Raw genomic sequence first — 14,601 nt, forward strand, 5'->3', positions numbered from 1 at the left:
GTGGAAAAACACATCTGGCAAATGACAAGCTAACACACACACATGTTCCCATTAAAGTTTCAAAAACAGCTACCTTTACTCTACTTCAACAAACACTTTACAAACATTTCTCACTCTGGTTAGTTTGAGGATTCATGAGATAGTTCCTTTGCCTGCTCATTATTTCTGTCACTGTAATCAGTACACTCAATGCTTAAATATTGTGCTATATAAATCAGTACCCTACATACCATCTGGTCATTGACCCCCTGTCCCTAAAAGTGACATGTGAGGCCTGAAGTCACTACCTGGACCCAAAATTAGCAGGTACATGAAATGGGTCATGGATGGCCCAGCCAAGGGCTTGGTGCCAAACAGAACCTTCACACGAAACTGGGACACATCAAGAGGTCATGTGGCATTTTGCGCCAATGCATACAACACAAATGCAATTGTTCTGCGGTGGTGGATTAAGTAACCATGCATTGGAATTATAAGTGGATTTCTAACATCACAATATACAGCATAGTATTCAGCTGCTAGATATTAGGCAAAGGGCTTGTGTTTTCTGTCTCTCTGTTTGCATTTGACAGCACACTGGGGGCCAGATGTAGGCCTATGTACATTTGCGAACGTAGCGTTATCAGTGCCATGTCCAAACCGCAGAATGCAGTGGATCTTCAGTTTAAGGTGCTATTTATCAAACCTGTAGCTCATCGGATAATTATCGCCTTTCTCCGCCCTCTATCGCAATTTGCGATGGTTCACAACGGAACAACATACTTCAATCACAAGTGCAATTGAATGAAGTTAAATGATGACAACATTAAAAGGAATCAAACGTTTAGCGATCATGAAATAATACAATACGATAAGATGTCAACAAGCAAGGAGATAATGAATATTGAGGAGCAGTACTTCTACTCAAACTACTTTTGCACGTAGGCTATGGCCGATTTAAAGGAGAATTCCGGTGTGATATTGACCTAAAGTGTATTGAAACATGATACCGAGTGTGAACGTATGTCTCATAGCCCATCTCGGCTTGTCCCCTGCATTCAGTGGAAATGCATGGATTCCAGTTTCTTCCAGTAGCAGCAACTGGAATCCATGCATTTCCACAACAATTATTTTTGGATCCCTTATCCCTGATCCCTTATCATACCTGTTCATTCTTACTCTTCGCTCGACTTATCGTGACTAAATTCAAGATGGCTGCAAACCAGGGATGGAAATTAAATATTTTTTCCACCTGCCACCTGGCTGGTGGATTCCAAAATATACCAGCCACTCAACTTTTTTACCAGCCACTAGAGAAATGGCATGAAAATGTGATATCATGATTATAGTAGGCTACTTAAAATGATCACGGTTATCGGCATTATTGCGATATGACTAAAATGTGCTGAATTTTGCCATAGTGTCATGTCATAAAAGTGGTGGCTCCTTTAAGACTCCGTTTGTGTGAATTCTGGAGCATCCTATAATCGACTCTCCAACTTGATCTAACTATACTGTACATCATCTGATTTAAATATTTACAGGTATCAAGGCTATATTTAACATTTAGTATTTATTTTCTGTTTGGCCTGTTATGAAATCATGCACTGAACAATAAATGCACAGCTCAGCTTTAGGAAATTTAATGCTTAGCATTTTGTGAAACTACATTGGAAAAACTCTGGTTTTAATATTTACAGTTATCTAGGCGATATTGTTAACATTTATTTTGGCCGTATCGTGTATTACAACAGTCCAAAGTTAGACCTCGTAGACATTTGCTTCAATTTCAAAACCGGATTACTCTGGAACGGCTAATTGCATAACGGAATGCTTTACACCTTTGTGTTCGGTAAATTCTGCTGTTTATTCTGATATGTAGGCTAATCTCCTGAATGAAAAGTTTGTAGGATATTCCACCACGACGAATGAGATGTCCGCCTGTTTGCCTCATAGGTCTAAATAGTAGCATGTCATCTTGTTTTCCGTGAAGGTGTCGCGGGCCAGATTAAAATTGCTACGGACCACTTCAAAAGACAAATTCGCGTGAGAATATTAGTCTGTTTAGATACAACGCAGATCCACAGATCTCACTAGATTTGTTTATGCAGTCATCCTGAAATAAGCTAGCAGTGGCACATGAAAGCATAGCGACGACAGTTTCTTAATGGTAATGGCAAAAAGTGAAGCACTGCACCAGTGACTATAGGCAATGCTGCAGGTGGCGGCTCACTGGTAGTTGTTGAACTTCAAATCAGCGCGATTTACGGCTGGTAACGTTACATGATCCCTACAGACACTTTCTTATTTTTAACCGTCAATAACTATGAAAATTAGATCGGATCTGACTATTTGTGGTAGCCTATGCTAGCTCTATTTATCTACCCGCCACAGTGGCTGGTAAATTGACCAAATTCACCCGCCAGCGCACAAAACTACCTGCATTTGGCGGGGGGCGGATGGCTAATTTCCATCCCTGCTGCAAACGCTAAACTTTGTGAAGATACTGTCTGTATAAATCGTCTTGTAAGTAAACTACCAGTGCTTTTTCAAAGTTCTCAATGTCTCGTTTTAAATGTCAGGGCCCTCGGAAGTCTACCAATGAAGTGTGGAGATACATTGAGCCTCGTAAATGGTGTAAAACAGTGATTTATTTGCATGGCTAGCCCGATGCCGAAGCACCACCATTGAAAAAGCTGTTGGTAGCATCGGCTAACTAGCGCCAGATTTTGGAGTGCAGAGGACAAGCCGAGATGGGCTATGAGACATACGTTCACACTCGGTATCATGTTTCAACACACTTTAGGTCAATATCACACCGGAATTCTCCTTTAATAGTCACATCTAGCAAGTAGGAAAGTTTAAGTTGATGACATGCAAGTAAGACATTAGAAGGGCCAGCGAAAGTTAAGGTTGCTTTCTACATAATACAAAGAAGCAAACCTGGTGCTATGAATAGCGATTCTGTTGTCTTTGAACATTTCTCTTACTGATGCATTTAACTGCAATTTGGATTAACACCTGCTTTTACCAGGTGGAAATATTTCACCGCAAAACAGAGGTGCGCTTTCATGCGCAGTTTTCATACATACTGGGGAATACCTAATTAGGCGCATTTTACGCTTTGCCTCCCATTTTTTTACATGAAACTCCCACTTTCCCCTGACCCTCCAATGAATGCATGTGCATGACATGGAAAAACGCTATTTGCCATTCTCAGCTCCTGCAACATGCAGTCTGCGCTTTTACTGGCCTGCGGTGTAAGTGTGGCCTGTTAGTACATGTCATGCCCTGTGTTTACGCGTATGTTGCAAAGAAAGTACCCCTCAAGTGGGCGCAAAAGCGTTAGTACATCTGGCCCTGGGTGTTTGCTGTAATCTGTAATTTGCTCTTCCTGCTCTATAGTGTTCACTCTTATCAACACATGCAAGACTGTACAACGCATAATGATTGTCAAGAGACTCCCAGCAGAGTTCTGAATTGTGTTTTTAAGTGTTGTTAAATGGGAAGAGAGATGGATGTACTGACAGAGATATAGCCTACTGCATAGCAAATTCAGTCACATTAAATTCAACATAGTACTACAGTAGGCTACTAAAGATATAAATTAATCAATAAACATACTTCCATATCCAAAAAACAGACAGGCTACATGATCTTTATCAAGTAATAGCCAAAATTACTATAATAATAATATACTTCACTTGATATACTTAATATATAACTTAATATATAATGAATCAGTCAAAAAACTGGTGAGTCTTACAGATCTTGACACATCTGAATGGTGAATATAATATATTTACTACATGTGTTAGTGTACACAGTACACATGTACAGAATATAAATATAACCACATAATTTTTAATCTTTAATCCAAACTGTCTGAATTTAAGTATGTGTGGTCTGTAGGCCTTGCATATGTCAACACAACAGTGTAAACATGTGCTAGATGGCTTCTAAGAATGGAACTGTCCCTCCTCTCACACGGTTGATAAGCAAGGTCAGACTGAAAGGACATGGCCGTGGTCTCTGATTGGCCAAGCTGCCCTGTCAGTCACTGCAGTGGCTGCTAGTCCCGCTCCCTGTGCTGAGTAAGGACAGAAGGTTGAAAGGCGAGGTGGGAGGAGGGGGCGGAGGAAGGGAGGTCAGGAACCCTTCCAAAAGGACACAGAGTTCTCCAATCACAACGGGACGCAGTGTCATCGTTTCTATGGTCTCTCAGGTAACGGGCCTCATTAAATTGCGTTTCCGTGGATACCTGCCTCTCTGCCTGGTGTGTGTCTGTGAATCTGTGTGCGTGTGTGCATATGTGTGTGTGTGTGTGTGTATGTAACACTGTAAGGGCTCTAGAGACACCCAGCCCTTGAGAAGCACTAGAGTCAGCCCTGAAGAACCACTGGTGGCCATCATTTCTCCATTGCAATTATCCACACAATAGCAGCCCGGTTCTATAGTAAACTGAAGATAAGGTATGGCAATGAGCTAATTCACCGAATGCAGCTTGAGGATGATGCACCTCTCTCCAAGCTCCCTCCTGCCTTAAGGACACCTTGAGCTCTGGAGGGGAGAGAAGGGGAGCTACATGTACACTATGATCGGAGCCTTAAAGCCTCTCTGATCACAATTTATATCACGTCTGTGCTGCTTCTGTTACAGCATGTAAACTAACTCTGATATACTTGCTAAGTATACTTGCTTAGTTACAGATGGGTTGGAGCGCTATAGGTCATGTAAACACAAATGAGTGTCAACATTTGGCTCAATGCACACATCAGGGTTAGGGTGCCTGTGCATAATTGGTGCATGTGTTTTCACATTATAGTATATTTTCAGCAGTGGCTGGTGCTTTTAATTACATCAGATATCAAGCTTTTTGAGAGTTTTTGAACAGCATGAATGCATAAAGCACTCTTACTCCACATCAACCAAATTAGCATGATGAAAGAAAACTTCACCTAGCTTGCTAGTTAGCTATAAATGTTAATGTATTTAAATATACAAGCAAGAGTGGGCTCCCCCTTTTTAGTCTTTCCCCTGGACTGACAGCATGTTTGCAGCCAGCATCAAGCAACTGTGCCTTCCCTAGAGTCTGTTTACACCAATACATTACATTAATACCAAATCAATAGCTAACCAGAACCCAAGGTGGCTCTGCAGGGAGGGAGGAAGGTGGAGAGGACATTCATTGTAGCCCTCCAGCACTGAGGATAGCATCTGAATATTGAAATGAAAGAAGTTATACCATAACAAGAGCTCCAAACTCCAGAACAGGAGACAGGGTTAGTGGAACTTATAGTGTTGATATACAAGGATACAAGGATACAAGGAAGTTTATTGTCACATGCATATAGTTACTGGAAGTAAGAAATGCAGTGAAATTATGTCTGGTGTCAGCCTATTTGTGCATTAATGGGGGGGGGGGGGGGGGGGTAAAGAGTGCAGTAGAAGAGGAGTTTAGTAGATTAAGTGGCAAGGGCTGCATAAAAAAGGTGGGGGAGGATTGGGATTGGGTGGGGGGCACCAACAAGGAGCATATGATATAAAAATATGTTGGCCCCTCTTCATGTACAATAAATGTCTGGGTACAATGTAGTTTTGTTTTATGGTTAGTGAAAGAAAAATATTTGTGCTTTTGTATACTGTGTTAGTTTTGGGGTTAACAACAATAACTGTATAAAAAGTGTACTTATTTGGGAGGTCTACAGTGTGATTCATTTACTCTTGTGTAAGTACTAGAATACTTAGTATAAAGAGGGACCAAGGTACCTTACATGATTCTTTATTCCTAAAATAGTTCAAAACCTTGACACCCATATATTTTGGCTTTGTAGATTACACAAAATATGGTAATTCTTAATTGGGCATTATTTTGTCAGGTAATATGTCTATCAGCTGTAGTGTTGCTGTATTTTCAGTGAATTAAATATTTAGGGGAATGGAACAAGATGGAGGATGAACTGGCTGACAGACCTCTGATTCTCTGGCATCTCACTGCTCTGTCAGTAGAGCTATCTTTCGAGATCAAAATAATGGGAGAACTCAAACTTTATATTAAGTGTCATAATTCCGGTATTTACAACTGTAAATATATCACGCTGTAGACCTCTCATGTAAGGCCTAGAAACCAGTACATCAGTAATAAAAGTCCACTGGTTCTACAGAGCAATCTATAATAGGGGCTATACCTGTGCAGTAAAAGATCACCATTTCTATCTGGACCACAACCAGGGAACCTTTCCCTTTCTTTGAGCAGCTTTGCATAAGATGGCTCTTCACTAGTTCTAGAACCATAGGTCATAAAACAACTACTGATTGTGCTCTGCTCGGGGCAGTAGATCACTAGGGCCATAACTCAGTATTTCAGGAGCTGATAGGGGGTCAGTTGCAGGAGGATAATTCTAGAAACACTGAGGCTGAATGGGTGAGGCATCACCCAACTCACATCTAGTATGTGTTATAAACTATCTCAAAATAACAGGAAATGAGGACAGGAGAAATGATCTCTCGAGAATGTAGTGGACTGTCATCCTTTGTTTATGAACATGCCTATTGGAGTGAATTTCCAAATGACTGTTTTCCTTTAGTCAGTTAGTTGGCTGCGGAGATCTATTTTTGTCCTCTGTTCAAAGATTGGCAATTTCTGTGAAATCAATACTTCCTGTCACTTTTGATTGATATGACTAAAAAAACATTTGTCTTGCAAAGCTATGTGCTGTACTGTACATACATACAGTAAGTAAGTAAGTAAGTAAGTAAGTAAGTATATACTCTTTTGATCCCGTGAGGGAAATTTGGTCTCTGCATTTATCCCAATCCGTGAATTCGTGAAACACACTCAGCACACAGTGAACACATAGTGAGGTGAAGCACACACTAATCCCAGCGCAGTGAGCTGCCTGCAAAAACAGCGGTGCTCGGGGAGCAGTGAGGGGTTAGGTGCCTTGCTCAAGGCTTAGGGGTTCAAACCGGCAACCCTCCGGTTACAAGTCCGAAGCGCTAACCAGTAGGCCACGGCTGCCCCAAAAATAAAAAATAAAAAATAAATCCAAATTCCAGGCCACTTCTACATACATTGTAGGGAGTAACATTGTGTTAGATCCATTTATGGGGTGGCCACAGAAATGAGCTTTCACATTTCAGTTTCCCAAATAGGAGCCAGATTATCCATTCATATTTAATAGTCTGCTTTCAATTTAGTTCAATTTAGTTTAATTTCTATTTAATTTATTTTATTTATATGCCATTGACATAATAGGCTTTCCACTTCCCCTGCATAGTGTACCAACATCTATCCCAGTATACATGGAAATCCCAATCCCAAAAACCCAGCACATTAGTGGACAATGACAGTTGGCCAGCAGTTCCACTCTCATGGACTCCCATGATACTCAGACGATTGTGGAGTGTATCTGGCCCAAATCTCACCCAGAACCAGTTGCATTCCATTGTATCAACTTCCATCAGGGTTCCCTACTCCAACGCCACATCTATCAGCCCATGAAGTCACAAGGGTATGTGTTGACATAGTCCGCACAAAGAAGAGACAAGATTCCGCTCATAAAAAAGTGATACCTTGGATAGTGCAGATTCAAGGCCTAATTTCATAGTGCAAGACATCCCACAAACAGCCTTCACACACCAGTTACTGTGCAGTGAGAATGGGTGGTGATACCTGTATTTACTAATTTCACTGATGCATTCACACATCAAGCATAAATGGGTTGAGTGATTAGTTGGATAATATTGATATGAAGTCATTCTTTATCAGTCAGTCACAATCATTTAACCAACAACTAGAAGTGGCCTGGAATTTGGAATTTGGTGGGTAGACTATCACCATCTGTTTTATATGTGTCATATAAGCTATGTGATGCCTACATTTTTTTCGGCATGAATCTATCTATCTATCTATCTATCTATCTATCTATCTAGACGTTTTGCAGAAAAGGTGTTGATATGAAGGAAGTAATTTCTCCATGGAAATATTACGTCCCTGCATGGACACACCCATGTTTGTGCTTAGGATCCTGCTCATGCTACCAAATGGTCAATTAGTTAAATAAACCTCAGGCAGGACTTTGCATATTGCCCACTGCATTGTCCATCAATGAAATTATGGACCATTGTCTTGATTGTGCTTGTGCCCTGTGTCATTACAGCTAGTCCTGCTCTCAGACAGTTCAATCTGGGAAAAGGGTGTATAACTTGCTGCAGCATTTGAAAGACTAAAGATTTGTCTCTACAAAAAGATTTAAAAAAAAAGAATAAACAAGATTCTAGAAGGTTCTGTTACTGTCAGATGTACTGAAGCCCTGCACTGCAAGGAACCCATATAAGGCTGGAAGGACTGCTTTTTGTTCAGATAGCATGGAGGAAACATTTGATGTAGAACCTTCAAGTTTTTAAATAATCCATTAAGGTCCCTGTTTCCAAGAGTGTAACAAGTACAAGCAGAGTCACTGAAAGCAAACGTTCCTTCTAGGCAATACACACAAAGAGCGGTTAAAGGCTGCACTGCTGGGTTTCAAATACTGTATGTATCCGATGGCCTGACATGGGTAACGGGTCCAGTGAAAAAGGGCTTAGAGGGTTTATTTTCACCGTACACAATAATCATATTATTAATTTCACATGAAGCCTAAAGTCTCACTTTGGCATGAATATAGTTTGCATTTTACCAGTATCAACAAAAGGCATAAGCCTGTAGAGGTCCAAACAAATCCTATCCCAACCTGACACCCCAAACATAAATATGACAACAGCCATGAAAAGTAAAATACTTCACTTAGATATTCTGGTGTCAATAACCATAGCATTCAGCATTCAGTGATCCACCAGTGATACTCATTGTAATGATGGCAGACATGTTAGCTAAGATTAAGGCTGAGTATGAGAGATTATACTCCTCCTGACTTAACTAATGATAGTGACTTTGCTGGTGTTTCACTAAACACTGTATGGTATTAGCTATTCTTTTAACTTCTATGAGACTGAGAATGTTTGATGTACAGATTAACTGGCCATCTCTCCCTGTCTCCTTGGAAATATGGGTGTTCTGTTGGCTGTGTCATGAAAAGTTCAACAGATCGTGATGGCTGCAAGACTGTTTAATCAGTTAAGTGAAGGAGGCATTACAGAGTTCATGTCTAAAACTGGGGTAAGACTACAGGACTTTACAATCAAAGCAGATTTTTAAAAGGAAGGGTGTAACACACTTCCAGATAGCCTAGAAATCTAGACGCGCCCCTAGCGGCAGCAAATTACATTTGCTGCCAGGGCTAGTCTAGCAACTCTCCGTTGGCTTGTGAGCTCCAGAAATCGAAACTTAATCAGGGCATTGAAATCGTGTATAGAGTCGTTTGGTGGGCTTAACATAATGATTGATGGCAGAGTTGCAACGGTTTGGCTTGAATTCCCTGCTACTTGAAAACAAATATCCTATTGCGTCCTATTGCGTGCAGAGGGAATTTGAAAGACAACTGATTATCCTGCCCCTCGGACTGAGCACTGTGAACGGTGAGTGCCCAGACCCTACATTTTAATGTGGGTCTGGCTCGCCAGGCTAACTTCCAGACTGATTTTTGTCCGATTCTCTCCTAACTCAAGCATTCAATCATAGATTAAGGACATGGCCATTGGAAGTCAGAGCTGAAGGTATCTAATATTATGTTCATTTCTGTACTGGAATATACCCTACTTAGAACATACGATACTTGGTGACATCTTGATGAAATAGCTGCATTTTCTGAGCCAACGGCTTTGTCTTATTGTGATTTGCACATTTTGTGCAAACCACCACTAGACGGATGTTGTAATACCCTGTCCAAATCAACAGAAATAAAAACCAGACAGCATGGAGCAACTGTTATTTTTGTCGCTAGAAATGTGTAAATCATTGATGGACAATGTAAAATTTGTAATGATTGTTGATATAGTCAGTGATATCTTACGGTAGGACTGTCGGTTTAATAATTTGGTGTTACACACAGTCACAAAAAACACAGTACATAGGGTACATACACCATACACAAAAACACACAGACAGTGTCAGTCCAACACACACACACACACACAGGGATCACCAGCCCTTGTTGATTTGTGCACAGTCCAGCACATCCACCAAGGGTTGTAGCTGCTGAATTTGGAACAAATCTGGCGTCAATGTGGCATGGATCCGCATTTCAGTCAGTGATGTTTCACTTTAGTCAGTCCAGCATAGAGAAAAGCTCTCTGTTGGACAGATCAGGCCTTTGTATGGTGGAGCAGGCCAGCATCCGATCAGAGGCAGATGAGTCTGACAATCAGCTGCTTTAAAGGTCCTTGAGTATAATTTCAATTGTAGAATTCATAGACATTTTCAGACATGTTTTTTTCCACCTGTCCATCCAATGTGTGCACTCAGTCAATGCACTTTTTGCTGTTATACTATTCCAGCCAATCAACAATGTTGCTTCTGGGGAACAAAATGGAGGATTATGTATGGATCTGCATCTTTATGGCCAGACTGCACTGACACTGAAACAGTACTCACTGGAGTGTAAATACAGGTCATTTGCTCTGAGTAGCTGAGCATGATGGTTGCAGCATAGTCATCTGGTCTTCCTGTTCTTCTAATTTGGGGGACACAGATGTCTACTGTATGTGGATGGGCGTGAAAGTTGCACTCTGACTATTACTGCCAAGCCAACAGGCTCTAGTGTCACCCCACACAAAATAATAATATATTTTATATTTACAGGATGATTTCAGCAATTTGCAACATACATATTACTATCCAGTTAATCGATGATAATTGAAGGTGCCACTGTATGTTTATAGCTATAACAAATGGCAATAGGCATAATACGTGATGACAAGAGAAAAGCATTCCGTTGAACTGCTCAATACTGTATTTTAACGCAGGAGAGCACCCTGCATTTCTTTTCTCAAACAACCCTTATAAATGATGCACAACAGATAAAGAGGGACGGTAAATAACAAGGCAGGGTGGCGTGCCAACAGCGACCTGGCCACTGACGGCCTGCTGACAGATAAAATCTAATTTTGTGTATGCTCAGCAACAGAGATCAACAGTCCCCAGCCAGAGCCAGCAAAGGGAGATACCAGCTAAAGCAAGCAAGTCACAGCTATTCTGCAGGGCTGTGTTTCCCCAAAGCATCCCTGTGCTAGAGCCAGCGTAAATAAGAGACAGTGTTCAAAATGGTAGTAGTTTCTCGATCATTTAACAGCAGCAAACCCAATAATGTTTTTTAGCAACACAGCCAAGACTGGAATACTAGCAATAACATGATGACGCTGACAGACATTAGGTAACAAAGATGAGCTCTCTTAAACATCAGCCATGTTTGACACAGAATATTACGTAATTAATATTATTATTAATGCTGTTATTACGTAAACATTCACTTAAACATTCTGACACACCACTGATACCTCAGATTATGGCATTTTAATTGAAATAATATGAAATATTCAGTATTTTCTGTGCTTTTCAGTGCTTTTGTGAATGTTTATGTAAAGCACTAATAATTACTATCTCAAAATGGATGCACTTTAGGCCTTTGGCCTGCTTTTGCCTTACAATGAAAAATAATCCAGTTGTGCAGCTCTCTGTTTTAATGTTTTGTGTATTTCGAAAACTAATATCAAAGTAGTTATTCTGAAGGTTGAACTACTGTATTTCTGTGGGCAAGTCTCCCAAGCCTGAGCCAAATATACAGTGGATGTAATGTAACCATATCATAATCATGGAGAGAGCATACAAAACAGTGGATACAGTGAAGAGGATAAAGGTGGCTGAGAAAATGCTCATCATCCAAAACTGTCACCTATCAGATTACTTTGGACAAGGACCACTGCTGAGTGTATCTGACAAACATGACGTTTCATCTTGTAGGATATGATGTGGTTATGTATAAATTGTAGGTGGATTCACCTGACAGGGTCAATAATTTAAAGACACCAGGTGATTATTACTTGTCATCAGTCAAGTTCAGTCCATGTTAATTATAAACATATTACTATAATACTATAGGCTACAACAATCATCATATGGTAACATAATGATTTTGTGTGCCTGAATGTAATATAACCACTAGAAATATGAAAATGGCTCTCTGATGGAATGCCACCACATCAGTGGATATGATCAAATGTTCTGCCATTGTATGTGACTGTTCTGTAACTAAATGAAATAACACTGTATATCCACATCCGTTTTAAGTGGAAGACTTAAGTTATTTTACTAAATAGCTTTGTTTGACTATAAGTGAGTGGCCTGAACATTTGTCACAGCTTATACACAGTCCCCTGCCAGTTAGCCATGGCCAAATGCCACATATTTCTACAAACATCTGTCTCAGCTATTAAACTGTACCAGTATGACAACATGAGGAGAGCAAGAGAGTCACTAGCATGTGAGCATACAATGATGCTGTCTGGCTGCATCGACTGAATAGAACACTAACAGTGATGCACCAAATACTGTTCGAACAGAGACTCCCCTCGCCTAAAACACTCTGCTATTAAATAATCATGACACACCGAGACAGATTCGCACACACACACAGAGTATTTAAACCCATCCACCCTCTAACACCTCGCCAGAATCTTGGTGTGTCTGTAGGGGAAACCCGGTGTTATCTGGGCCTGTGTGTGTGAACAGACTGATGAAATATCTGCAGTAAGCTGCCATATTGCTCTCCCAGTTAGCTTCTGAGAGCGTCCTCTCCCCCTCCTCCTCCTCCTCCACCACCACCACATCGCGCGAATCACACAGTCCCTGCACGCATGATGCTGCACCGTGATCACATTACAGAGGGAGAGAGCGGACGGAGGGTCCTGGGGGCTGGGACTCGGGAAAGAGGCAGCGTCCGTCGTGCGCTAGCGCAGTGCACAAGGAGGCTAGGCTAACAACACAGCACCAAGCGTCACGGCTCTGAGCAGCGAGCAGCACACAGACACACACACACTCACACACTGCAGGTTTAGCCGTCTGTCTTATCGAGAGAAAAAATACTGTCACCGGCAATTCTGAAGCATGACTGCACCACACACTGCTGAGAGTGCACGCGCGCACACACACACACATGTACCAGCAGACACACCAGCACATACACAGCACACATGTGCACAAAACCACTCACACACACGATATTCCAAATCAGATTGATGTTATGTCATTTTTTCCATTTTGCCGGTTGTGCTGCAGATAATCTGCTCCCACCAACCAAAGACTGCATACGGTCAGTCTAGGAGTTTCTATAGTGTGAGAGTATGAGAAGAACCAAGGGCGATGGTGTCACATACTGTAGATGGAGAAAAAAGAGCAAGTGTTTCCAAAAACACAGCAACCCATCTGCCGTGAGCTACACAAGACCATTTCAATGATAGAAACAAACATCCATGGATGACCAGCTTTCTCATTTGTGGAGAACTCCGCAAACCCAGCTCTTGCCAAAACTCATCATGCTGGAAAAGGGGAAAAGACTCCATATATTCGTCACTACAAGTAGGACACCACCATGTCAAAATGATATGAAGTCTGTGATAACAAACAGTCACCTCATCCAGGAAGAATATTTTACTGCTGGCCTCACCAGTCCACCCCCTTATCTACAGCAAGTGAACTCATATTACTACTGCAAGAATACCTCTTCCATCATTCCTATGACCCCTACACATTCTTCAGTCATTAGAGATAGCATAACTGTCCTCCATCAGCCACCATACTCTCTGCCTAACCTTATCCTCTTGGGTCTCTCCATCCGTGTGGGTCATGATCAAGTCCCTTTCTCCTACAAAGCCAACAGAACAGCTGGAGCAATGTCACCTCCAAGAGGGGTAAGGGTGTTAGAATCCCAAACCACCCATCACCCATCTGGGGTGTCCTTCCACCTCTAGGTCTTGTTTACCTGGTTCACCAACATCACCTTGTTGCCCCTCTTGCCCTTCCCCTTGTACCCCAGGTCTCCCCTCCACCTGACCCCTATGTCATGCTGTACCCCTGTCCACCCCACTACTGTCCCGCTATGCCATCAGCAACCAGCGCCCCCTCCCCTCCTCCCGCATGCCCCACAGAACGGTTGAGTCACCTGCTCGATCTTGGCCAGCCACTCTTTGTTGCGCGCCAGCTCGGCCATGAAGGCCTGGTGCTTCATCCACTTGCGGTGCAGCTTCTGGGCCTCATCTCGCGCGCCGTCCCGCGCCATGAGCATGGTCTCGCTCCTGCCGTGGCTCCTTCCCACCAGACCCCAACCTGAGGTGCCCCTGCGGCCCTCCTGTCTTCCTCTCCTCTCCTCCTCTCCTCCTCCTCCTCCTCCTCCTCTCCTCCTCCTCGCCTCCTCCTCCGCCGCCGCCGCCGCCTCCTCCTTCTGGTGCTCACGCTCTCCGCTCTGCACCGCTCCGCTACGGGTGGGAGAGAGACACAAACAGAACGATCAGAGGTGGAGGCAGAATAAGGATGGTCGGCCCGCGTCCATCTCGCAAGCCAAGTCGCCCACCCACCCACCTCCGTCGAATTCCTCATCGTGTCACCCTTGCAATCCTACCTGTCTGCGTGCATCTATTTTCGTATGTAAACACACTTCACATGCAAACACGTTCACACACAGACACACA

The 14,601-nt window shown here is 42.3% G+C and overlaps 1 protein-coding gene across 1 annotated transcript in view; it reads right to left on the reverse strand.

Annotated features, from left to right (window-relative positions):
• sptbn4a (spectrin, beta, non-erythrocytic 4a) overlaps nucleotides 1–14,264 on the reverse strand; it is a 38,101-nt gene extending 23,837 nt beyond the window's left edge. The window contains exon 1 of the mRNA XM_042092378.1: nucleotides 14,076–14,264. Within this exon, the coding sequence (XP_041948312.1) occupies nucleotides 14,076–14,198 (123 nt within the window). The 5' untranslated portion in view covers nucleotides 14,199–14,264. The remainder of the gene's footprint in view (nucleotides 1–14,075) is intronic.
• Between the last annotated feature and the right edge of the window lie 337 nt (nucleotides 14,265–14,601).

Source organism: Alosa sapidissima, chromosome 5 (assembly GCF_018492685.1).
Source record: "Alosa sapidissima isolate fAloSap1 chromosome 5, fAloSap1.pri, whole genome shotgun sequence".
Lineage (NCBI taxonomy): Eukaryota > Metazoa > Chordata > Actinopteri > Clupeiformes > Clupeidae > Alosa > Alosa sapidissima.